This window comes from Hippocampus zosterae, chromosome 14 (assembly GCF_025434085.1).
Source record: "Hippocampus zosterae strain Florida chromosome 14, ASM2543408v3, whole genome shotgun sequence".
In the NCBI taxonomy this organism is placed as follows: domain Eukaryota; kingdom Metazoa; phylum Chordata; class Actinopteri; order Syngnathiformes; family Syngnathidae; genus Hippocampus; species Hippocampus zosterae.
Genome location: NC_067464.1, coordinates 13,951,493 through 13,976,955, shown reverse-complemented (window position 1 = coordinate 13,976,955; position 25,463 = coordinate 13,951,493). Strand labels below are relative to the sequence as shown.

The window sequence follows — 25,463 nt, the reverse complement described above, 5'->3', positions numbered from 1 at the left end:
ACCATTGCTCTTCTTTATAGTGTCACATAAATTTGATGAATTTGATGAAGTTGCTAGTTGATAGTGACTACATTTACGGGCAGTCGATATCACATTTTCTGAAACATTCAGAATGATCCGTTTACATGCGGGAGATTGCGAGTTACTCCCGCATTTCAATATCCCGATTTAAATGGCAACGAACGGACAATGTAATCTTGTAGCTGTGTGTGAGTTTCGCCATGGTAGTTTACCTCTGCTTGTGTATTTCTGGTGAGTTGTGTGCCAGACGCACTGATTTCTAAAATAACAAATGTGTGAGTGTGTGTGTGTCTGTGTGTGTGTGTGTGCGTGTGTGTGTAACAGAGAGAGAGACTGTCATGTATTAAATCATCGACGAGATATATACAGGATCCCAAATAATTTCTTCTCCTGTCTGGTTTCCAAAAATGTCTTAGCCTGAGAGAATAACTACCACAGTGTTTTTGAAATTGATTTGACTTTGTAAATATTGTTTGAGTCAGTGCCGGTGTACATCATTGGAGCTGCAGAAAAAAATATGAAACTAATATATGGCATTTTTAGACATTTATTTTGTGTGTGAGAAGGAGGGGCATGTCAGTGGCCTCACGGCATGCAATCTTCCATCACTGCCACAAATATTCACGAGACCTATTTGCTGTCACCGAGCAAACATGCATTTGAGTCATGTTTTTTGTTCATGTTGGCATTATTCTTGGAAAGACGCATGCAGACACCCGCCCACAAATGGGGTTTAGTGTAAGCCTCGACATCCTACATGACAGCCTTGTCCGCCCATTTTCTCCTTCTTCCTCATGTCTGAGAGCTTCGCGACTCTTGTGGCATTGTGAATATTCACCACTCCAGCGTTACGGCGTCTTCTTTATTTCACAAATCGGCTCACTGGTCTTGAATGGTCTGAGAGATTCCCTGAGGAGCTGGGACGTGACATCATCCACACTATGGAAAATGTAAAATTGCTGCGGAGTTGCCTAGAAAATTTGCTTCTTAGACCTCAAATTGCTGACGAGTGTAGCATATCAGACCTCAGCTACTTTTCTGCTTATCTAATGATCCGTGAAGGGATGCCTTTCTAATCCCAAAAGAATTTGATATTCAATTATAAACTAATGCTAGACCTCACCTGGAATTATGTTTCGACCTTATCTGTATATCTCTTTTGTTTTTTTTGCTTGTACTTATAGCCAAGTAGGTCACAAACAAGCATGAACTTTCCCCCGAACAGAAAGACAGAGTCAGACAGACAGTCTTATTTAAAAGCAGTCGTCAGAAAGTAAGAAGCTCGCTCCCACCACCCAATAGAGCAAAAAAAACAACAACAACAACAACACAGGCAAATGTGCCCCGTGATGCAAAACACAGCCATTTAAATTGACTTCTGCACCCAGGGGACTAGCGATTCCCCCCTGCAAGTGGAACCATTTCACCAAATCCAATCATTTGTCTGTTGGCTAACATGAGAGCAAGGCGCCCGTGGCACTGATTTAATCCCAAACAGCCCACACTGTAGTTTTATCACCCTCTTAGCCAAGAGACTCACACCAGCAAGGTTAGTTAAAGGCAGAAGTGCTGACCGTGGTGCTGAATCCAGTGCCTGTCTCATTCACGCATTGATTCATGAGGCTCATTATTCGGCCGGACTGGCCGCCTGCCTGCAAAGAACAGGCTGAGCAGCCATGACCTGAAAACCTGCTCTAAATCTCATTGTCTCGTGAAGACAAGACATTCTGTAAAAATCGCAAGACAGAGAATGGGGCAAAGGAAATAAATCGACGCTGGCATTTCAAGATGTGGGAAAAAGATAACCGAGGACAGAAGGAAACACTTAAAGACGTCTCAAATGAAGTCAAGAAAATGATGCCGCTGCGTTCTGTGATTGGACAGGATGGAAGCCGATCGATCAGACTGTAACTCATCAGGTTGGACAAAAATTGAGCATCGGGTCGGGGAACTTGAGAGGGGAGGATGGAATGGGGAAGATGAGGATTGTGTTTCCCTGACCCGGGGTGAGCTGGATAAGGTCCCCGCGCTCAGGTCAAATGCGCTGTCACAGATGATTTAATGCCCCCTGGCCTCCACATCTGACCGACGACGTCCATGGTCATGTTGCAAATTATCAACTGTGATAAGCCGCAGCTCTGTGCAACCCTAAACAAGTAAAGTGGGACATACTATTAAAGGGCACGTGGAGGGAATCATTGTTATTGTATTGGCTCATTGATTGTTGCGTAATTGGCCTGGGATACATTCCCACTCATTGTACTTTTCAAAATTGCTCATCCTGCTCATTTTTGAAGATATTAGTAGGTAGTTGTCATTTGTGATTTATTCGGTAATTATTTCAGTGAGAATTAAGACCTAGATTTAAACACTTCAAGATGGCGCCTTGCTTAGCTTGCTTTTTGTTGTTGTTTTTTCATATATACGTACAGTACATATACCCACTGAGCCTTGTGGGTCCTCCTTCCTTTCTGCAGTAGGAAGACATACGTACGGCTTGTCTTGTTCAGGGTGATGGGTATTTAGAGCTGATCACAGCTAACGTTTGGCGAAAGGCAGATTTGTCACCAATCAATTACAGGGAATGTATACACCAAACTATTTACACTCACATTCATACAGTCACTTAGTAGGAATCGCGTCCAGCTGCCTGCACAGGAGTCAGGCGACTGAATCATAATGATCCAGAATGCAAATTTACTAAACCTTACTTAAGAAGGAGAAATAAAAATCACTTCATGTAAACACTGCGAGACAATTGTTTCAAACAGATAACGTTGCATTCAAGAATATGTTCTCCGTTGACTTATACCTGGATAAATAAATAACATTGAGAAAACATGATCACAGCTTGTCATGATTTTGAAAAGCCTGCTTGCAATTCATGTATCAGTGTGTTAAAAGATTCATCTATGCTAAGACGCATTCAGATTTCACTCATTTTCAAACGGCATGTCCTTGCACTAAGTATTTAAATGAACTCAGTGGAACCGTTATGGATATATGAATTACAATCATCCGGGAGCTACATTCAGGAGACACGCAGAAGCAGACCTGCCGCTTTTGAAGCTTGTAAAGTGTCAGCTGTGCGTGCCAATCAAAAATATTGGACCTAAGATGAAAGACTGGCAGATACGATCTCCTTTTTCATATACGGAATCCCAATGGGTGATCTAAAAAGTCGGGTACTTACGGTAACTTTATTTTCTCAATATTTGCTGTCACAGCTCAGTGAGCATTTCTCTCCACTGCCTTAGCCACTGTGCCAATCCTATCAAGCTAAAACAGGAACACCGATGACTACCCCGTTCATCATATACTCACTATCACCACTTCCACTTCAAACCAACCTTGACGGGGAAAAAAAACACTCTTGGATAGGGTGCTCACCTCCATATGACCTGACAGAAACTTCGATCTCCAGCCAAGTCTCAGTGTGTGTGTGGGGGGGTGGGGATCGATATGGGCATGAGTGAGTGTAAGAATGAATGTTTCACTTAACCTTGTGAAGTGTCTGGATTTGCAAGATTACACATCCTATTTGTCAAGTAAAGATGAGTTTCTGGCCAATCGCAAACGAGTACTCTAAGCAACATTCCTTCAGGAGAAATAGGAAAGCGGTGTTGGTGTGGTTTGATGCTTCAAATGTGAGAAAGAAGGAAATGCAACTATAAGAGACCCCCTGACGCCAGTCCTGGTATGTCCGTTTTTTTTTTCTTTGACTTTGGGGTGTCTAGGGTAGTTTCTTTTGTTTACTTTTGGATTTCATATTTGGACTCTGTTCATTTTTTTCTTGTTTTAATTCCTTCCAGTACCTTCTTTGTGTTGTTCTTTTTGAAATTATTAACATTGGTTGACTGGTATGCACGTTTGCCTCACATTACCGAGGTCCGGGTTCCTGTGCTCTCCCGTTGCCTGTGTGGGTTTTCTCCGGGTACTCCAGTCTCCTCCAACATTCCATAAAACATGCACGGTAAATTTATTGAGCAAAAACAGAGCAAGTAGGCAACATACATACAGTACAACTGCGCTACTCTTATCGAATGTAAAGAGCCGCTGTTGTAACAGGAAAAAAACATCTCGAAATGTAAATTTCTGAGTTTTGTGTTTTACGTTCAGGCTTGGAGGTCTGAAGTTTTAATCTCACTCCATGCATACAAAGAGGTCAAACCAAAATTCAAAGTTACCTTAGGTACCTTACACACCATTTGTAAGTCAGATGTATACAAGAAAACAAAATGTACCGGATAGAGTTATGTGAGCAGGGGCAGTTACGGGTTATTAAATTAATGATATGCTGTTAATGTTAGTGTTAATTTAGTGCTTGAGGAAGGTGTGTGTGGGTGCACGCGACGAATGAGCGCAATGAGTGAGTGATAAAAGATAAAAGAGCTACATGAGCTGTATTTGCCGCAGGTTGCGCTGACGGTAACCCGTTGCGCGGTTGTAATTAACCCCCCAGTATCTCAGTGTTACGTTCAGGATGCAACAACATTAGACATGATATGCTACTGCGTAGGCATAACAGTACAAGAGTCTAAATAAGTTTTACTTTTGGATATGTACTGTACATTTTGATGGAATTGACATTTTATGGTCCTTTTCAATGTTGCCACTTTAAATCAAATAAAAAGAAGTGGCCATCGCTCCGTTGTGAGCTACAACAGCTATGGATAATATAGCGCAAAATCAGCAGGTGTTTATAGAGCCACTGAATGACATCAAACAAATGAACAACCGGAGGCAGCAACGTTGGATCTAATTAAGTGGAAATAAAATTGAGATAATTGTCTTTGGAGAACAGAAGGACAGACAAAATGTTTGGCCTCACCTTCACTTTGTGGCTCTCATTAACCACTGTTGAGCCAGAAATAGACATGGTACTTCAATTTCAGCTGCCAAATCCAATAGTTATTGTCAGTATTTTACAACATCTAAGCAGGAGTAAACTGGATTGCCATTGTGTGTACACAACATTTTCGGCATTGGATTTTGTTGAGGGTGTTGTGCCACAATGTGCCTTTTATCTCAATAAAAGTTAAGACTGAGGGATTTATTTTCATAGATGGTACACGCGGAAATGCTGGTGAATCCCGATTTGCCTGTTTGCCAATTTGACAGAAGGATCTGCGGTATGCAGAGTTTGCTGTTCGGTGCTTTCTACCGTCTTTGTTACCGCTTTGTTGCTTTACTGTTGTATGTTAGTTGTTCCATGTACTGCACTTTGTATGCAGTGATGGCTGTTTGAAAGTGCTCTATAAATACAGTTGAGTTGAGTTGAGAAAATCAACCTCAAGTTACCCATGCTTGGACAACATCTGAATAGTGGCGCCACTGATGAAACACAATTTTGCTGGATTTATTCGTTGCACAGGCAGACAGATTCTGAGCAGACATGGCAAATAAATTTCATCCATAAATATGACATGAACAGGCATCAGACCGTCTGAATCAGTGTAGAAATCAATTAATTGAATGCATTACGATCACTATCATGACTTTAGTTTATAAATCATTCCAAGAAAGGGTGGGTGGGAGTGTCGCACACGAACCATAAGGGGTGGGGATAGATACATAACAGACATATTTAAATGACCGGCAGCTCATTCTGTATTTGAAGGGTACGGCTTTCAGCTGTCTACTGCCCCACCGGGCAAGCACGGCGACGATACTCCGGTCACACGCGGATTGCTACAGCCTTCCCCGCAATGAGGCATCTCCATGCAAAAGTGAGTGTGCTACATTTAAAAGTTGTGAGAAGTGCAGCTTTAATAGGCAGCAAATGGCATTGCTTGTGTTCACACCCACAGCAGCGCAAACAGCTTTTTAAAATACACCAAAATACAAACATCCGGTCTAATATGTCCAGTGTTTTACTGTTGTTAAGTCTTGTCACTCTAAGTTAATTTGACACTTGTATGACAATGAAGAATTTTAAAACATACTTTTGAAATTCCACTACCAAAACAGGAAATGTCTTCAAGCTTAAAGATTCCACTATCTTGAATGAGCTTTTTAGCACTTGAATTCTTTTATTCATCCAATTTAGCGCTTTTCCTGTGCAGGGTCATGGGGAGGTGGAGCCTGTCTGTATTTCAGCTGACCCTGGTCCAGAGATAAATTTGTGTTTGTGATACAGTCACACACACACGCACACGCACACACACGTAAATGAAGGAGAGCAAGAACGGCACAATAACTGTGTTCCCTGTGGCACGTCACAGGCAGCAGGCTATGAATCGAGGTGCAAGCCTGCATGTGAAAAACACTTCTTGGAGAGCCAGCTCCGGTACAGACTACCGACTGCCCTACCACTTGCTCACACACACTTACACACATAGACACACAGACACACACTCTTCTTGCTGCAGGGGATCCAATCTGAAGTTCAGGTACGGTATCTAAACTTTTTCAACAGAGGCCCCTGAAAGTATGCGAGCTGGTGAAATTGCGTGCATGGGAGTGTTTGCTTTTGTTTGCCGATGGTGGGGAGATATTGTGAGGAGGTGGAAAAACTGAGTAGTTAAGGGGCAAATGTTTGATTTAAAAGTAGGAAGAAGCCAAGCGGTGCTGCAGCGACTGTCTGCGTGGGCTACTGTATGCATATTTAATTTGTGAGTGGGCAGTGATGTTTCAGAGATTGTAGAGCAGGAGAATGAGAGCGAGAATTAGTCGAAATGAAATGCTTCTGGCAGTTTGTATCCAGAATGTTTAATATTTTGTTTGTTCCCGCTGTATGCAAACTAAACATGTTGATTTGTGGCTTTTATAAAAATATTCGCTTTCCTTGGAAATTGTTTAACTTGTGCATTTGAGTGGCTCTCTCGGCTGTATAATACAGCTGGTTTAGCCTATAGGCAGGCATTGGTTCTCATATACAACACCAGCACGTTTCACTCTGCAGCAGCCACCACCTTCAGCATCAGCTCGCACCATCATCGTCATCATCATCATCATCATCATCAACATCAGGTGCAGGTCGAGGATTCTTTTGGAGCTCCGCTGGTACATGAAGAAAACAGAGTGAAGCCCACAAAGCAATGCTCGTAGTGGCGGCTGGTGGCGACTCGGGCACAGTCGAGCGTGTTGAATGAGGAAGCGGCTACCGGGACTGCTTGGTGTTCTTTTCCCGTCCAAACGAGCGGGGCATGCCAGCCGGGCGATTAACGCAGCCTTCGCGGCTGGAGGAGTAAATGGGACCGCACGTCATCCGAGCGAGAAAGATGGAGCGATTTTTTGTCCTCGTTCTCAGCTGTTTTGGCGTCTCGCGGGTCTCAGCGGGTAAGTTTCTTGTTCATGTGCAATTGGAACGACAGTCGTGTTCGTGCAGCAGCATCCGCGTTTGACTGCCTTTTGACTGTGTGACGAAAGGTGCCCACCGCGATGTGCATGGATAAAACCCTGATTTGCACGGATGTCAACATCACTGTGCACCCTGGGCACGCTGTGCATTGTCTTTGGAACCTGTGGAGAGCGTGTGTGTGACATTTTAGTGACCAACACGCGCGAATTTACCTCAATCGCAAATCCGGTCCGATTATATTATTGGACGGTATTAATAAAATGGGCTAGGTTGACTGGCTTGAATAGGCTGTATTAAAACTGTACTTGCCAGTCATATTACACTGTACATGCGTGTGTGTGAGTGTGTGTGCGCGCGCGCGCGTCTGTGTTTGTGCCCGAAATCTGTAATTTATATAATATCTTAAAGACATATTTATATACATGTTTGTCCAAAGTCTACAAGATTCTGCACTATTTATCTTTCCTGGGTCCAAGAGGTGCCTGCATGTGCACCTCAGTGGCAGCCTACTGTATTTCATTCTGGGGGAAGAAAAAAAAATCACGAAAGTGCTCGATGTCAGCATTGTCGCGCTTGTACCAGTTACCTCTTATTGTATGACCTCACCCTAGCACATTTCAAATCGGAAATGTAAGACCTATCCTGTTTTATAGTCATAATAAAGAATTAGCACATACTGTAAACACTGGTGTTGGTGTGCTTACGACCCCTTGCTGCACTCACAGTCCAAAACAATGATTAGGCTATTAGCTATAAAGCCATTTGGTAAAGGCATCCAATCCAATCACTACATCCCATTAAAAAGACAACAATTCAGAATTTTAACTGACCCTGTCAAAAACTATAAAAGGGATCAATCCATGTTTAATTTTAAGGCTGTAGTTTTCAGTGATGGAAAACTGTCCACCCTCATACTATGTTTTTAAAACTGTACTTTGGCTACCGTGCAGAGTTGAAAAAGCTCTAATAATGAATCTCATCAGAATGTGCCAGTGGTCATAATCTTGTGGCCATTCAGTGAATGCTATGAATTAATTAATTCGTGAATGAATTAAAAAAAATCACTCCCAAATCATTTGGGGGTTCGACATAACTTCTACATGAAAATAATCACAATTATGTGAGTTTCCCATTGTTCAGGACTATGTGGTTGAAAATGGTATCATGATATAATATTTCATATCAGTTGATACTATCATTAACATTATTTTAAATTATTATTATAATTATTATTATTATTCCACACTTCATGACAAAGGCCCAGAGCAAAAATGTTGAATTTAGGTAAATGTATTTATAAATATAATATTGAACCTTAAATAGGAAGTTAAAACAACTATGAAAAAGTCAAATTAACTTGTCAATGTAAAGCTTAAATTTTTATTAAACATTTTTAAACAATGCACTTAGTAGGGCTGCACCGAGCACAATGTATGTATATCATCTTAGTCTATTGATTAAATATATTTTTTACATATTTAAAAAAAATACATTTACATATTAAAAAACATTTCCTTTTAGGTGCTTCTAATTGTGACACAAATCTAACATCCTACTGTAGCCTCTTCCCACAGCACACACAATGACAGGGTCAGTATTTGCTCCCAGATATCGATATTAAATTGAGTGCAATTTCTGTTGCAATTGATCAGGTGTCTATTGCGAAATATATTGATATTGAATTATTACCCAGCCCGAGACTTTCACAAATAACCAATTACCTCACATCTCCTACTAACTGAAATGGAGAACGGGGCTCTTGACATTGATGAATCACATGCGTTTGTTTGCTTTTGGGTGTGTGCTCTGATGTAGATCAATGGGCTGATTTTTTCCTTTGTTGCCTCTGAACGACACACATACCTGGATACTCACAGGATAACGATGAGACGGTGACACATATCATTTCTAAAGCATAAAATGTAAATGTTTCTCTAATTTGGTACATTTTTCCATCCATCAAGCAATCCGCTGACACTATGATTGACTTTCTCTTTTCAAAGCATTTGAGTTTGCTCGCGCTTCATTTATTCATTGTTTACTCATCCAATTTGAATAATAGCTGAAATGGTGCCGTTTTATTCTGGATGGATGGCTTTGCTTGAGCCAGCTCATAAATATGCTTATTTATCATACTTTGGCCACATAGGGAGAATCTCACGGTTAATCAAGCACAGGCATTCATAATCTATTTATACAATAATTGGATGCAAATTTATGACATATGCAAAATGGCATTATATCCGCCCATGACAGCATATCATGATTTAACAGTGTACTAACATAAAGATCATAAATAGGGGGAAAAGAGGTCACAGTGATTTTTTTTTTTTGTTTGTTTGTTTTAATGTCAAGCACTAGAAACTCCAGGATACATTGATGTGATGTGATGCCAAGTACAAGTGTCAGCCTGGCAAGAGTGAGAAGGAGTGGGACTGTAATATTTACGCCGCGCTGACGTCTTTACAGCATCTGTGTTTATAGGAACTCATAAACAGCTGGTTGAACCTGGGAAAGGAGAGGTAATGTTTCAATTTAAAATGTAAATCGACTCCCAAACACATTCATCTCAATGGGTCCATAAATCCTCTAGAGCAATTTTCCCTGGGCTGTTCCAAGGAAAAAGGAAAAAAATCAATTAATCATTTAACAAACTGAACGCTGATGCAAGAGACAAAATGATTCCAAGCTTTCCTCCTTTCTTTTTCTGATACTTTGAATTAGAATGCAGTCTGAGAGAATATGTTTTAATGCCTGCATGTAAAACTACATTTATCTTTTGGGACTCGGTGTCATACAGGAGCAGGTGATAAATTTTCATGCTGGAGTCTACAGGATAGAGCATCTTTGAAATGCTTTTCCTTTCTGCTTGTCCCATTAAGGGTAGCCACAGCTCATCATCCTTTTCGAAGCCTGTCTTCTGCATCCTTCTCTCTAACACCAACGGCCTTCATGTCTCTTTTTTCAGTGTTCCTCTCATGCCGACCATTATAGTTACGAGCTCTCCTCTTAATGTGTCCACACCATCCATATCCGTTTTAACAACACTCACCAAGCTGTTGGGAACACTAAGGAATCTATTTTGTTGCCAATTGCGAAGCCGGTCCAATTGTGCAGTTGGGTGGAGCGCGCAATGAGACTACGTTTATAGGAACTGTGAGCAGACCTCCATGGGTGTATGATGTAAAGTTGGCCAGAGTGACCAAAGATCACCACAATCAAGTGGACACTTTGAGACCGCTTTTCAACCGGATTGTTCATATCCGTTTGTGAACCCCCCCGACAATCTCGTTGTTGTCATATTTATTAATGAAATATGATAGCATCCATCACACATATCCACGAGGCTTAAAATCTGTTGCCCTTCATCGCAAATTCACCAAAATTGCATTACAACACCTGTGCCACAACTTAGACCTGCTTCTAGATGGTCTAGTTTCAGTAGTTTCATTTTTCCGAATGGTCATTTTCTTCTTTGATACGGACGATACAACATACATGATTCCCCCCCCCCCCCCCCCAAAAAAAAAAATTCACACAGCACACTTTTGTGCTTTACATCGAAGTAGTAAAATATTTGAAAAAATAATAATAATAAAGTTGGAACATTGAATATCTTGTTTTTGTATTGTAATGAACTGAACGTAGGTTGAAAAGGATGCATGTATGTATTCCATTTTTATTTACGTTTCACACCCAACTTCATGGGAATTGGGGTTTCTACTGTACATTGAAGTACGGAAAGTTTAAGAGCATTTTGTGGCATCTTTGGGCAATTTCAAACTGTTTGAAGGGGGGCGCCAGTTACTTGCACATTTTTGCTCTTTCAGTCCTTGTTGTATTTGTATAAGGCAAAGTCCCATATCTTCGTTCTGGCCTTTGCGTGACTCAGATCATCTTACTTCAATATTTATGTTAATTAGCACCTGATCTGCTGCATTAAAGTAGAGAAGATAAGAGGCCATTTTGTGTCCTTTCCAATTCCCACATTGTTATATCCCAGAATATGGTTGTTCTTGCATCCGGCACGTTTTCACTTCAAAACGCCTCAAGGGCCCATCTGAGGTTGAGTAAGGCACACGTGAAAGAAATGATGACCTTGTGCTTGTGTATATAAATCCTCAGGTCTTTAGGTCATTGCTCCATTATCTTTGAACTTGTAAATGTTTGCGTGTAAGGTCGCCGATAGTGTAGTGGTACGCTCGCCTGACTTGTGTGAGGGCAGCGTAGAATCAGTTCCCACTCGGCGATGGTGTGGATGTGGGTGTGAATGGTTGTTTGTCTCTGTATTTGCCTGGCCAGTTCAGGGAGTGGCCTGCCTTCTGCCCGAAGTCATCTGGAATAATTTCTAACAACCCTCCTGACCCTCTTCAGGATAAACAATGTTGAAATTGGATGGATGAATGTTTTCATGTGTGTTTACATCAGGTGGGGTGGGGTGCTATTTTAATTCATGTGGGTCAAGTCAAGTGAAGTCGACTTTATTGTCAAATATGCTCCATGTACAACATACAGCACGGATAAAATTTCTTTCCTCTCAACTACAGTGCGAACATGCAGTGCATTGAAAACACACAGCTCAAAATAAGGGCAGCAAAACTGAACTGCATAAAAGAGACATAAAGACACAAATATATAAGTATAAACAAATAAAACAATAGGTAGCAATCAAGCGAAATATCACTTCACTCAGTATTAATGTTGGAAATTGAAAGCACAGCTTTCTTTTTCTTGGCAGCTGTTGGCTCGCCTTCTTCTGTCTTATCATTTTGCCTTTTCCCCCTTTCATTCTGAATGTATAAGCACAGGCGAATGCACCTGGTTTTCCAAAAAAAATTAAAATTCTGACCCAGATAATATAAATAATAAATCAACACAAAACAATAAAATATTTTTGGTTCCGTAAATCTATGCAGCCGTGGATGAAATATCCTTGTTGGCAACCGCTGGTTTACATCACTTTGTCTATTCAGAGCCTTCATTGAGTTAATATTGATTGATGTCCATGTTAATGTGGCCACTTGTTCCCTTCTATAATCTGCGCAACCTCCTACGTCATAAAGCTGTCAGTTCGTAACTCACATGAGACAAATCAATAGCAGGATGACTGGGTGAAAAGAAACTGTCACCCTATTTCACTCACTGTGAATTTCTGAATACAGAAGAAAAAGGAGATTTTCAGTGTCGGCGAGTGAGGTTAAGATTGTAGTGACAGACAAATGAACAGCAAATGAAAGACTTCATTAGACTTCAAATGTTTGTTTCCAAACTCTCCAAAAACACAAGAACAGATGGCTAAAATGACACATCTTTGTGTTTCCTTTTAAAACAGTCACGTTTCCTGCGGCCACTCACTCAGACACTTTCCGCCTCCGTTACAATGTGAGGTGGTCATCGGAAAATTTCTTGTTGAATTTGACCTGGAAATTATTTTTTTTTACTCTGACAAGGTCACAGCAACAGGGGATGTATAAGAAAAGCACAAGGGAGGTAGGGAGCAGAATGCAGACTTCAGGCTAGTCTTGTCAAAGTTGTCACAGTCGAACTTTGGTTTAGCTTTGTACGAATTGTTATTCCAATTGGCTGTGATCAAGGGCATGTTTAGACACTTTTTAGATTGGCCTTGCGTAATTTAATCTTCCCACACTGAAAAATAGATATTATTAAATCCATCCATCCATCCATCCATCCATCTTCTACCGCTTATCCGGGGCCGGGTCGCGGGGGCAACAGCTTTAGTAGGGAAGCCCAGACTTCCCTCTCCCTAGCTACTTCTTCCAGCTCTCCCCGGGGGATCCCGAGGCGTTCCCAGGCCAGCTGGGTGACATAGTCTCTCCAGCGTGTCCTGGGTCTTCCTCGGGGTCTCCTCCCGGTGGGACATGCCCGGAACACCTCACCAGGGAGGCGTTCAGGAGGCATCCGAATCAGATGCCCAAGCCACCTCATCTGGCTCCTCTCGATGTGGAGGAGAAGCGGCTCGACTCGGAGCCCCTCCCGGATGACCGAGCTTCTCACCTTATCTCTAAGGGAGAGCCCGGACACCCTGCGGAGAAAACTCATTTCGGCCGCTTGTATCCGGGATCTCGTTCTTTCGGTCACGACCCATAGCTCGTGACCATAGATGAGGGTTGGAACGTAAATCGACCGGTAAATTGAGAGCTTCGCCCTTTGGCTCAGCTCCTTCTTCACCACGACAGACCGATACAACGTCCGCATCACAGCAGACGCTGCACCGATCCGCCTGTCGATCTCTCGCTCCCTCCTGCCCTCACTCGTGAACAAGACCCCAAGATACTTAAACTCCTCCACTTGGGGCAAGATCTCCCCCCCGACCTGGAGGGGGCACTCCACCCTTTTCCGACTGAGGACCATGGTTTCAGATTTGGAGGTGCTGATTTTCATCCCAACCGCTTCACACTCAGCTGCGAAACGCTCCAGTGAGAGTTGGAGAGCCCCGTTTGAAGGAGCCAACAGCACCACATCATCTGCAAAAAGCAGGGATGCAATACTGAGGCCACCAAAACGGACCCCCTCAACGCTTCGGCTGCGCCTAGAGATTCTGTCCATGAAGGTTATGAACAGAATCGGTGACAAAGGGCAGCCTTGGCGGAGTCCTACCCTCACTGGAAACGATTCCGACTTACTGCCGGCAATGCGGACCAAACTCTGACATCGGTGGTATAGTGACCGAACAGCCCGTATCAGGGGGTTCGGTACTCCATACCCACGAAGCACCCCCCACAGAACTCCCCGAGGGACACGGTCAAACGCCTTCTCCAAGTCCACAAAACACATGTAGACTGGTTGGGCGAATTCCCACATACCCTCGAGAACCCTGCTAAGGGTGTAGAGCTGGTCCACTGTTCCACGGCCGGGACGAAAACCACACTGCTCCTCCTCAATCTGAGGCTCGACTTCCTGACGGACCCTCCTCTCCAGCACCCCTGAATAGACCTTACCAGGGAGGCTGAGGAGTGTGATCCCTCTGTAGTTGGAACACACCCTCCGGTCCCCCTTTTTAAAAAGAGGGACTACCACCCCGGTCTGCCAATCCAGAGGTACTCTCCCCGTTGACCACGCAATGTTGCAGAGGCGTGTCAACCAGGACAGCCCCACAACATCCAGAACCTTGAGGAACTCTGGGCGGATCTCATCCACCCCTGGGGCCTTGCCACCGAGGAGCTTTTTAACCACATCGGTGACTTCAACCACAGAGATAGGAGAGCCCACCTCAGAGTCCCCAGGCTCTGCTTCCTCCAAGGAAGGCATGTTGGTGGAGTTGAGGAGGTCTTCGAAGTACTCTGCCCACCGGTTCACAACGTGCCGAGTCAAAGTCAGCAGCGCCCCATCCCCACTGTACACAGTGTTCGTGGTGCACTGCTTCCCCCTCCTGAGACGTCGGATGGTGGACCGAGAATTTCCTCGAAGCCGTCCGGAAGTCGGCTTCCATGGCCTCACCGAACTCTTCCCATGCTCGGGTTTTTGCCTCGGCGACCACCGAAGCTGCGTTCCGCTTGGCCAGTCGGTACCTGTCAGCTGCCTCTGGGGTCCCACAGGCCATAAAGGCTCGATATGACTCCTTCTTCAGCTTGACGGCATCCCTTACTGCTGGTGTCCACCAGCGAGTACGAGGGTTGCCGCCACGACAGGCACCAACCACCTTACGGCCACAACTCAGATTGGCCGCCTCAACAATAGAGGCACGGAACATGGTCCACTCGGACTCAATGTCCCCCGTCTCCCCCGGAACATGGGAAAAGCTCTGTCGAAGGTGGGAGTTGAAACTCCTTCTGACAGGGGATTCCGCCAGACGCTCCAAACAAACCCTCACAATACGTTTGGGTCTGCCAGGACGGACCGGCATCTTCCCCCACCATCGGAGCCTACTCACCACCAGGTGGTGATCAGTTGACAGCTCCGCCCCTCTCTTCACCCGAGTGTCCAGAACATGCGGCCGCAAATCCGATGATACAACTACAAAGTCGATCATCGAACTACGGCCTAGGGTGTCCTGGTGCCAAGTGCACATGTGGACACCCTTATGCTTGAACAAGGTGTTCGTTATGGACAGTCCGTGACGAGCACAGAAGTCCAATAACAAAACACCACTCGAGTTCTAATCGGGGGGGCCGTTCCTCCCAATCACGCCCCTCCAGGTCTCACTGTCATTGCCCACGTGAGCATTGAAGTCCCCCAGTAGAACAAGGGAGTCCCCAGCAGGAGTACTCTCCAGCACACCCTCCAAGGACTCCAAAAAGGGTGGGTATGCTGAGCTGCTGTTTGGTGCATATGCACAAACAACAGTCAGGACCCGTCCCTCCACCCGCAGGCGGAGGGATGCAACCCTCTCGTCCACCGGTGTGAACCCCAATGTACAGGCACTGAGCCGGGGGGCAATAAGTATGCCCACACCTGCTCTGCGCCTCTCACCGTGAGCAACTCCAGAGTGAAAGAGAGTCCAACCCCTCTCGAGAGGACTGGTACCAGAACCTAGGCTGTGTGTGGAGGCAAGTCCGACTATATCCAGTCGGAACTTCTCTGCCTCACACACCAGTTCGGGCTCCTTCCCTGCCAGAAAGGTGACATTCCATGTCCCAAGAGCTAGCTTCTGCAGCCGAGGATCGGACCGCCAGGGTCCCCGCCTTTGGCTGCCGCCCAGCTCGCATTGCACCCGACCCCTTATTAAATACAACAATAAAATCAGATGTATAGTGTGTTACACTGTGAAATGCTGCTGCATCCCACATCTGCAAATATTTATGACGTTGCATATCTAAATTATTTACCTGATGTTCAACCATCCGAATGAGGCACTTTATGCTTTGTGATGACCTTTTTTTCTGGTGCGCTGCTATAATCAATTGTGACTTAGGTGTGACCATGTCAGCATGCAGTTGCATGCTGTTTGCGTACTTGAGCGTGTGTGTGTGTGTCTATGTGTGAGGGTGGCACATGTGCACATGTGCCGAGGTCTCTTCTAACACACGTGAAGGCGATCTTCAGGCCATAAAAGCCTGATGGCTCTATCACGGCAAATAAAATATAGATGAGGTGAGCAGCCTTCTGCAGTGAATGTTAACCCCAAAGAGCAAAGAGCAGCCACAGCCCGCAAGCCTCTTGCCCTCAATAGCATGTTAGCAAGGGGAAATAAGCAGCCCCATGCTGTCATAATATAATATTCACAATCATCAGCTTGGACTAATTTATTGCTCAGCATTTCTGTAAGGCTTGTATTACTTTTTTTTTTAATTTCCACAGTGTTTGTGCTGTTTTCATATTTACACCTGCTGCCTCTCGATGCTGCGAAACACTTCATTGTACAGATTGGAACAGCAAACAGTCTTTTTTTCTGATGCTGCACTGACAAAAATCACAGTTTGGATGAAGTAAAAAAAAAAAGAAAGAACTTCATATAAATTAATAATAATAATAAATATACATATAAAAATAATACATTTCTCAAGCAAACCAGTTATTTCAAGTGGATCAATTGGGCTTTACTTAAATAGTCCTTTCAATTTAACTTGAACGTTCTTCCTGCATATATACCATTTTTGATTGCTGGCAGAAACTATTTCTTTTAAGTATGTCAAAGATTTCACATTGTCATAGTTGTAGTTTCTCTGAATTTTGCACTTAAGGAACATTCACGGTCTTCAGACCAAGCATACACATTTTTGTAATGCAAGAATAGGAGTCCCGCGTGTAGGGGTTGATTTTATCTCATAAGACAACATCGATTTTCTCTGCAGTCATTATTTTATTTTGCTGGAAACTCCAGTTGACAGTATGCGTCATTGTCAAGCATGTTATTTTAATCAAGCATCCATCCATTTTCCAATCTGCTTTATCCTCTCAAGGGTTGCGGGGGGTGCTGGAGTCTATCCCAGCTGTCTTCAGGCAGTAGGCAGGGGCAACACTGAACCGGTTGCCAGCCAATCGCAGGGCACACAGAGACGAACAACCATCCGCGCTAACACTCACACCAAGGGACAATTTAGAGAGTTCAATCAGCCTGCCCTGCATGTTTTTGGAATGTGGGAAAAAACTGGAGTACCCGGAGAAAACCCACGCAAGCATGGGGAGAACATGCAAACTCCATACAGGAAGGACAGAATTGAACCCTGCACCTCTACAACGTGAGGCCGGCGCACTCATCAGTCGATCACCCGGCCGCCCTTAATCAAGCTTTTTTTTGTTAAAAATAAAAAACAACAAACAAACAAAAATATATACTGTATATTTTATTATCATTATGAAAATACATCTGTCCAAATAAATGCCTGATCCTCTCTGCAGTTGAATATCTTCTTTTAACCCAAACACACTGTAGATTGTCTCCCATCCTGTGACTGGGTTCCTTTTGCAAGGATATATAGATGCCAATTTTGTATTGTGTTGTTTGTGTCACAATTCATAAGTTTTTTCAATTCTCCAGGTTGCAGGGTTCTGTTGATTTTGTCACCCAATCAGGTGGTTGGGACCAAACGCAGCATGCATATTTTGGTTCACTCATAAACTAAAACAGTGGACTGTCATCCTGAGTTGAATTTGGGTTCTATGAATTAGGCGCACGGTGATACGCAAAGTTAAAAAAAAAAAAAAAAAAAAAACATCAGGAAATGTAAACGCAAGAGGCTTATGTCTGTCCCTAAATATCCTGGACAACATGCAGCTATGAGGCAGTTTTCCTTGCAGTCTTACTTATTAACATCCCGGGGAGCGGCACAACACACCGTGACTTTGAGTAATGTTTTTCCATGGGTAGTGAAGCTGTAACAATCAGTAATAGCTTCTGTTGGGGGCTGATAGAAGCCGAGGAACCACCCTATAAGCTTTTCCAACTCCTCAGTCTCTCAACCACTGAGTGGATATTAAAATAATAATAATAATAATAATAATAATCTTTCTACCCTGAGCGGCCTCAAGTTAACATTGAACTTCAATCAGTGGAGGCAACAACACAATTTGTATTGGCATTAATAACATAAATGACTGTTGGTTTAATTAAATTTCTGACTTCACTAATGTATAACACATATCCATGGAGTTCATTGTACTGCGGAATTTCAATGATTCAGAGCTTTCTAAAAGATTAGTATGCAGAGCATATAGTCAAGGATGGCTTTCAGGAAACACATCTCATTAAGGACTGGTTGTTTGATACATTAACAGACATGGGGCGCTGCAAAATTCTGTTGAAAATGTAATGCAATTACATTGTTGCTTATTCAGAACAAATGTTAATGTATTGACTGCTTGTCAGAGGTCCAGTGTCTGCCTGCAAAGGAATCATTACATTGAAAATATACATACATACATTGCCAAAACACACTCACAGCCCACGGCATTTGTCATATCTGTACGATTTAATAAGATTGAATGTGAAAACTATATCAAAACCACTTCTTTTTCAAATGTAATGCTCCGTTTGAATTCATTCTATGGCTGATGTTATGGTGTCAAAAAAATCATAGGGTGCAATCAATGTTTCATGTCGCCAAAGGAAGGCAGTGAAGTCGAACAAGAATGGAAAGCAGAGAAGAAGCAGTGATTCTGAAGACAGGTCATCAATTCAAACACTGAACAATGAATTGCGAGGTTCACCTATGCCCAATTACTTTTTTTTTTATTTCACCAAATTAGTAAATGCAGGCGAGGTATTCTGTTATTATTTTGGCATAGTTGTTTTTTTTAGGTACAACAGTGTTTGTATGTAAACCGTTTACTGTCAAAATTAAAGACAAGAAAAATAGTTCAATAGAAACAAACAGATAAAGCCTGACAAATACTCAACTTGAAGCAATAAACCCAAAACAATAAATACAGTACATGATCATCTCTTGTTGTGGCATCGAGATGAAGAGAATGTTCATAAAATAATCACAAGCCAACATTGTATTCATGTTCCCGAGGTGTACCGGGAAATTGTGTCTATCTCTCCTTTACTGTCTATCGTTTCCCACAAACACTCTCTATTGCTATCATTTCTCTAATGAACAGGGGCATCGAAGTGTTGTCACCCTTAACGTCCCTCAGCATGGAATAGACGACGAGCCGCCATCGTGAACAAACACGCTCGGCGGGATGTCCAGCGTGGCTCAAACTAGCACCCATATCTCACAGCGATGCAGTCAACTGCGCTCAGGGAGAGTTTATGAAGATGTGCGTCTGGTGTTTCATACGAGCTGACTGTCATACGGATATTTAAAGCATGTGGTCATTGGCAACACACTGTGTCTGATAGCATCATGAAATGGTTGAAAGGAAGTGAATAAAGGCATGAAAGCAATGAGCGGAAGTTTGAAAAGGAAGCCTAGCCTTAATGACATTTTTGCTCTGTGTGATTTATTTAGTTGTTCGTAACGTAATATAGGATAATATTTTCAAAAATAATTTCCAGTTTAATGCGTTTCGTAAAAACGTTTGCATAAACGCCGCCATTGTTTTCACGTGAGCAATGCATTCTGGGATGACGACGTGGTAGGGTTGCTGCCCACATTGCTGCCCTTTGCAGAGAAAAACAATCATTGCAAAATACTTGCAACAGCAAAAAAGAGTCAAAATGCCTCACTAAGAAAAACATACCATCAGAATCACTCCTGGATGATGCCAACACAGCACTGCTAAGTGTCCCGACCGAGAACATCACTGAGATCAATTGGCTGATCTATGCAGCAGTATCAGCTATCCTAGAGATGTTTGGCTATGAGACTAACAACCGGAAGGAGCATTGTCCATCTCCGTGTAAGAGAAGACTAGAGGCAAAAGTAAGAGGAACCAGGAAAGCAGATGTGTGACACTTAGGAGAGAACTGCCCCAGAAATACAACAAATTGCCCATGGATGAGGTACTTGAGACTGCCAAGCAATGACTCAGAGCTTTACTTGCTTACCCTGAAGAGGTAAACGAGAGAGGGAAAGGCAAGGAGAATAAACACGATGTCCTCCAACAACCCAGTAAGGTCTTAGTATTCGGGGCAATGTAGCAATATTGAAACAGACCTTCCTAAAACTGAGACAGAGCAATACTGGAAGATTATCTGGAATAAGGAAGCGTGACACAATACCAACGCCCAGTGGCTGGCAGACATACAAGCAGAACACAGCAACCTCCCAGAAGAAGCATTAGTAGTCATGAAGAGCTGGCCAGCACCACAGCAGGCTGTGCAAAGAAGCCCCTATGGGTTTTGCGATCACTGCTATCCATTTATGGCGTATTCACCTCCTTCGCTTGCTTTGAGACCTCATCGAATTTCATGTAGGCAGCAGTTGCCCAGCACCCTTGTAATATCTGCCCTCAATAACTTTTTTTCTGCTCCATTTGTGTTGAAATAATAGGCGAATCGAATCCATCCAGTTAATTAACCTTCCTGTGTCAGTTGTCCGAATGCTTTTGCGTGCAGGGAAGCAGCTTTCTTCTCCATAAAACGGGTGCAATTCATAAATTGTAAATGACACACTTCAGTGATCGTTTTTAAATGAGTTTACAGTTGTATACAGCTTGATCATTTTATTCCAAATTCATTGTGGTAGTGAATGATGGCAAATAAGTATTAATTATTTGAATCCTTTCAGGGACAGCGGTTACTACAGTGGACATTTTCTCATGCTATCAGGTTACAGATTATTGGCACATGAAAGTCTTAATGAAAGGGATTGGAGTTTGTACACGTCATCATCAGGTGTACTCACTTTTTTTAGAAAAAAGGAGAAAAAGAAAAAAAATCCCATACTGCTTTGCCAGATGAGCTTGGCGGAGATATGGTGCAATCCAGACTTGTATCAAAACCTCATAAATGCATCCTTGGTCTGCTTTTAACCTGCCATCCCCTGGCTCTAGTAGCAGTGAGACTGCAGAGGCGGATGTTTATCTTGCTGAATGCAGCAGGTTGGTGTTGTCTGCAGAACTCGTTGATCCAGAGCTGACTGCCATTTGAGCAATCTATGGCCCACAACCCTGGCTGGAAATATCTTTCGTCTAGTTTGATAGATTTAAGGCGCAGTCTACGGCGCTGAAATAGCACACACTGTAGATTTCAGATATTTTCTACTTACAGTGTGCAATTGAATGTACATTTTTAGTGGTCTTAGAAACGTTGTCCTTCTTAAAATGAGATGGCACAAACGGCTTAAAAAAGGGTAGGTACTTTAAAGGTGTGTTATAAAATTTCCTAACCTATTTGAGTAAAATCACTAAATTCAATCAATGTCACAGATTGTACGCACTGTGTAAAACTGATGGAGCCTGCTGTATTTAAGAGGGTTTTGTGCTGAAAGTTGCACCATTGAAAATTCGGAAAAACAGCACAAGCTTAAAAACAAAACAAACAAACAAAAAAGAAATTTGAAGTGATTGAATTGGAAGTGTTAATGGAACAGACAAAAACACATTACTGAGTTACAGAGGAGAAATATGCTGCTTTGCTAATTTTGGGGATCCACCAACCACACAAAAGCCATATTTTGGTTGCTCTAACTCATTTGAGTGAGCGGAGTACAGAGAAAACTTACGCAGGGATGGGGAGAACATGCAAACTCCACACAGGAAGCCCATAGCCGGAATTGTACCCTGCAACTCTGCACTGTGAGGCCAATGCGCTAACCAATAGTCGACCACCATGCCGTCTGTTTATTTAACCACCCCACACAATCGACTTCATCAACTTTGTTTTTTTTGGAGTCATCCATCCATCCATCCATCTTCAGCACATCTGCCTCACAGTTCTGAGGTTCTGGGTTTGAATCTTGTCTCTGGCCTTCCTGTGTGTAGTTTTTAAGGTCTCCCCGCGCCTGGGTGAGGTGTAAATAAATTAATAACGAAGACGGTAGAAAGCACAAAACAGTAAAACTCTGTCTGAGTCATACTGAGTTTGAGTCAAAGGCCAAAGAATACAAATGTGTTTTGAGATGAGTTTTAAAGATGGGCAGCCAGGAGGCTTGCCGAATGTTCAGTGGGAGGTCATTCCAAAGAGAGGGACCAGCAACGGAAAAGGCTTGATCCCCTCTGAACCTCCGCTTAGTTCTTGGTACCTCTAATAATGTCTGGTCCGCAGACCTGAGGCACCGGCAGGTGTGTAGGGGCGGAGGAGCTCAGAGAAGTAAGGTGGTGCGAGGCCATTTTAAGATTTGAAAACAAATAATAGGATCTTGAAAAGAACTGTAAAATGTATCGGGAGCCAGTGAAGGGATGCCAGAGTAGGAGTTATGTGCTCCCTCTTTCGATTATCAGTCAAGAGGCAAGCAGCAGCATTCTGGACCAACTGGAGATGCTTAATGGAGGATTGGCTGACTCCAAAGTGTATTATAGTAATCTAGCTGGGATGTGACAAAGGCACAAATTACTTTTTCAAAGTGCTCATGAGAAAGGAGATGATATGATGATGATGATGTGAGACTACTCAATATTTGTTGAATATAGTTGTATGGGGATTTTTTTTTTTAACTAGATGGTACAACATCAGTTGTACCATCAAAGGTTTGAAATCACTGAATAGACCAAGCTAATGCGATAGGGAAACTTTTAGGTGTCAACAGACAGCAGTTATTAAAGCTTCCAGCAACAACATTCTTTGAGAGTTGGGCATATATGTGTTTCACTTTGGGATGAGGCACCGGCGGGTAGAGAGTAAAAAAGAAAAAAGAATCTGCAGGCTGCAATACTAAATCTACAGAGTTGGCCTATAATATTACATAAGGTCCCTGTTGGAGTCGCAGTCCCTGAGAGGACTCAAAAGGTTAACTCGCTGTGTGTTTTGAGATGAGCGCACAATATAGACAGAATGAAAGAGGTGAATAATGAGTTTGATTTATGGCTTCTTAAGTCCCCTCAGGCCCCTTGCATCTCTGGGACTTCAGAGGCGATGACATATAAATAGTAGAGAGTAAGCAAAAGCAACATGGTAAAGATGTGTCGCCGGCCCCGTTCATGTCATCTACTCTCATCCGGGCGATTCATCACAGCTTCAACCGCAGATATCTTGGAAACAAGCAGCACTGAAATATATTGGGGATTTGCTGGCAAAAGTCTGAATAAACGGTGTATGAGTTCATGAGCTGCAGCCACCCACCCATTAATTCCAAGCAGTGTAATTTGTTAACCTGTATTTCACAATATCTCATCCCTGCGCTAAGCCAGCTGATTATATTTATATTCTAAGACAGCTGAGTGGCATTACTAAACATCAAGTGACCACTTCTCCTTCTTCCTATTCATCATACTCAGGCTTTGAATCCAAATATTTATTGATCCTGAAGGCCACCGTAATTCCAAAGTGGACTGCAAAAATGTTAACAGAGCTGTATGAAATGTAAAATCAATTTTTAGACTATTTTCGAAGGACACAGTAGCATCTGGAGCTCTGCTCATTCCCCCGAGAGTTCCTCCAATCAACACTCTATATTGCTTACAATGCCAAACATTATATCATAGCAATGGTATTATGCTTGCAGGTGTAATGATTATTACCACTGTCGCAATTTACATTTTGGTGCTTCAAGCGTGCATTCGTAAATTAGCATAATGCACAAAGGACAGCCAAAGTTAATGGGAACACGGTTGTGTTGTTTAATTGTGCTTAGGCATTGTATGATGACATGCAACAAACAGACCATGAATGTTGTTGTCACGGTAATCCACTCACCAGATGTCAGGCAATTTATATCACATGCGTGGGTCGAATGGAAAAAAAAACTGTAATAATTTTACTGTTTATTAGTGTTGTTTTTTTTTATTTTTTTTAGGACTGTTAAAAGTCCTTTGTAGATTTAAATGTTAAACAACTCTATATAGAACTAGCACAATAAAAATAAAAACATTGTCATATTAAAATGGAGCATTCTTATCAAAAGGCTGACTCAGTTTTTTTTTTCATTTTTCCTCTTCAATCTGGCTTTATAGAAATTGCTGCGGATTACATCAATTCATTCAAAGTGATTTAGCTCTAATGTGTTGAATGCTGATGTGTTGATGTGTGTGCTTTGAAAAATACATATTTTAAATGTCAGAATAAAATTAGACGGCAGCACACTGGTCAACTAGTTTGCATGTCGGCCTCACGGTGCAGAGGTGTAGGGTTGGATTCCGGCTCCGGCCTTCCTGTGTGGAGTTTGCATGTTCTACCCGTGCCTGCGTGGGGAGATTTTCCAGGTACGCCGGTTGCCTCCCACTTTACAAAAACATGCGTGGCAGGTTGATGGAACACTCTAAATTGACCCTTGGTGTGATGTGTGAGTGCGGATGTTTGTTCATCAGAGTGTGTGCCTTGCGATTGGCTGGCAACCGGTTCAGGGTGTACCCGGCCAACTGCCCGAAGACGGCTGGGATAAGCTCCAGGATGCCCCGTGACCCTTGTGAGGATAAAGCGGATCAGAAAATGGATGGCTGGATGGACGGATTAAAATTAGTCACCCATTTTCATATCTCCATACCTTGTTGTACAATGGGTACAACATGGCCACTTTAAATTCAGATAATGCGATAAAAATATATATTTTTTAATGTGCACACTATCCACCCATTCATTTTCCGTACAGTTTACTGTTATAATTGTGGTCGCCTGAGTCCAACTTTGCTTTGATTTTGCTTTGCTTTGCCTTCAGACGTTTAAAAGAAACACTTTCATCCGTCTCTTTTTGCAGATACGTTGTCCCCCCCTGTCAATGTTACCATCAAAGCGGTGAAAGCTAACTCTGCTCTGGTGACATGGGACATCCCCGAGGGAGACCCTGTCATTGGCTTTGCCATCACGCAGCAGGTGATTGACATCCAGATACTACAAATGCTGCCCGCTCAGTATTTTGTTTAATATAAATACTGGACATCAAGGAGGTTACTTGCACGCATGGACAAACTACTGGAGACAACATACATATGAGGTTTCGCTTCATCACTGCTGCTTGATGTAATGCCCTGTTCTCCTCGCTGTGTAATTCCCTTCCTCTAGCCTCTAAGATTCATTATGGGAAAGAGCGAAGGAGTCGAGGCCTTGTTTGAATGCTCTCAGAAAGTAACTCATCAGAGTGTAATGGGTTTTCTAAAATCAAACAGAAATTATTCATTTGCATCACTTCACTAACAGACTCAGAGCAGCAGGAACAATAACATTAGTGGTAGACTCTCAAATGTCATAGCAACAAAA

At 42.9% G+C, this 25,463-nt stretch overlaps 1 protein-coding gene across 4 annotated transcripts in view; it reads left to right on the top strand.

Annotated features, from left to right (window-relative positions):
- Window positions 1–5,656: 5,656 nt before the first annotated feature.
- The window catches only part of fndc5a (fibronectin type III domain containing 5a), a 29,654-nt gene continuing 9,847 nt past the window's right edge, over window positions 5,657–25,463 (top strand). Inside the window, exons 1-2 of one of the 4 annotated variants that reach the window (XM_052086709.1) lie at window positions 5,657–5,750; window positions 24,964–25,079. Coding sequence is in view for 1 of the 4 variants with exons in the window: in XM_052086706.1 (XP_051942666.1) it covers window positions 7,215–7,302; window positions 24,964–25,079 (204 nt within the window). In the remaining 3 variants the exon portion in view is untranslated. Of the gene's footprint in view, window positions 5,751–6,220; window positions 6,414–6,632; window positions 7,303–24,963; window positions 25,080–25,463 lie in introns of those variants that run through there. The other 3 variants (XM_052086707.1, XM_052086706.1, XM_052086708.1) reach the window with 3 other exon arrangements.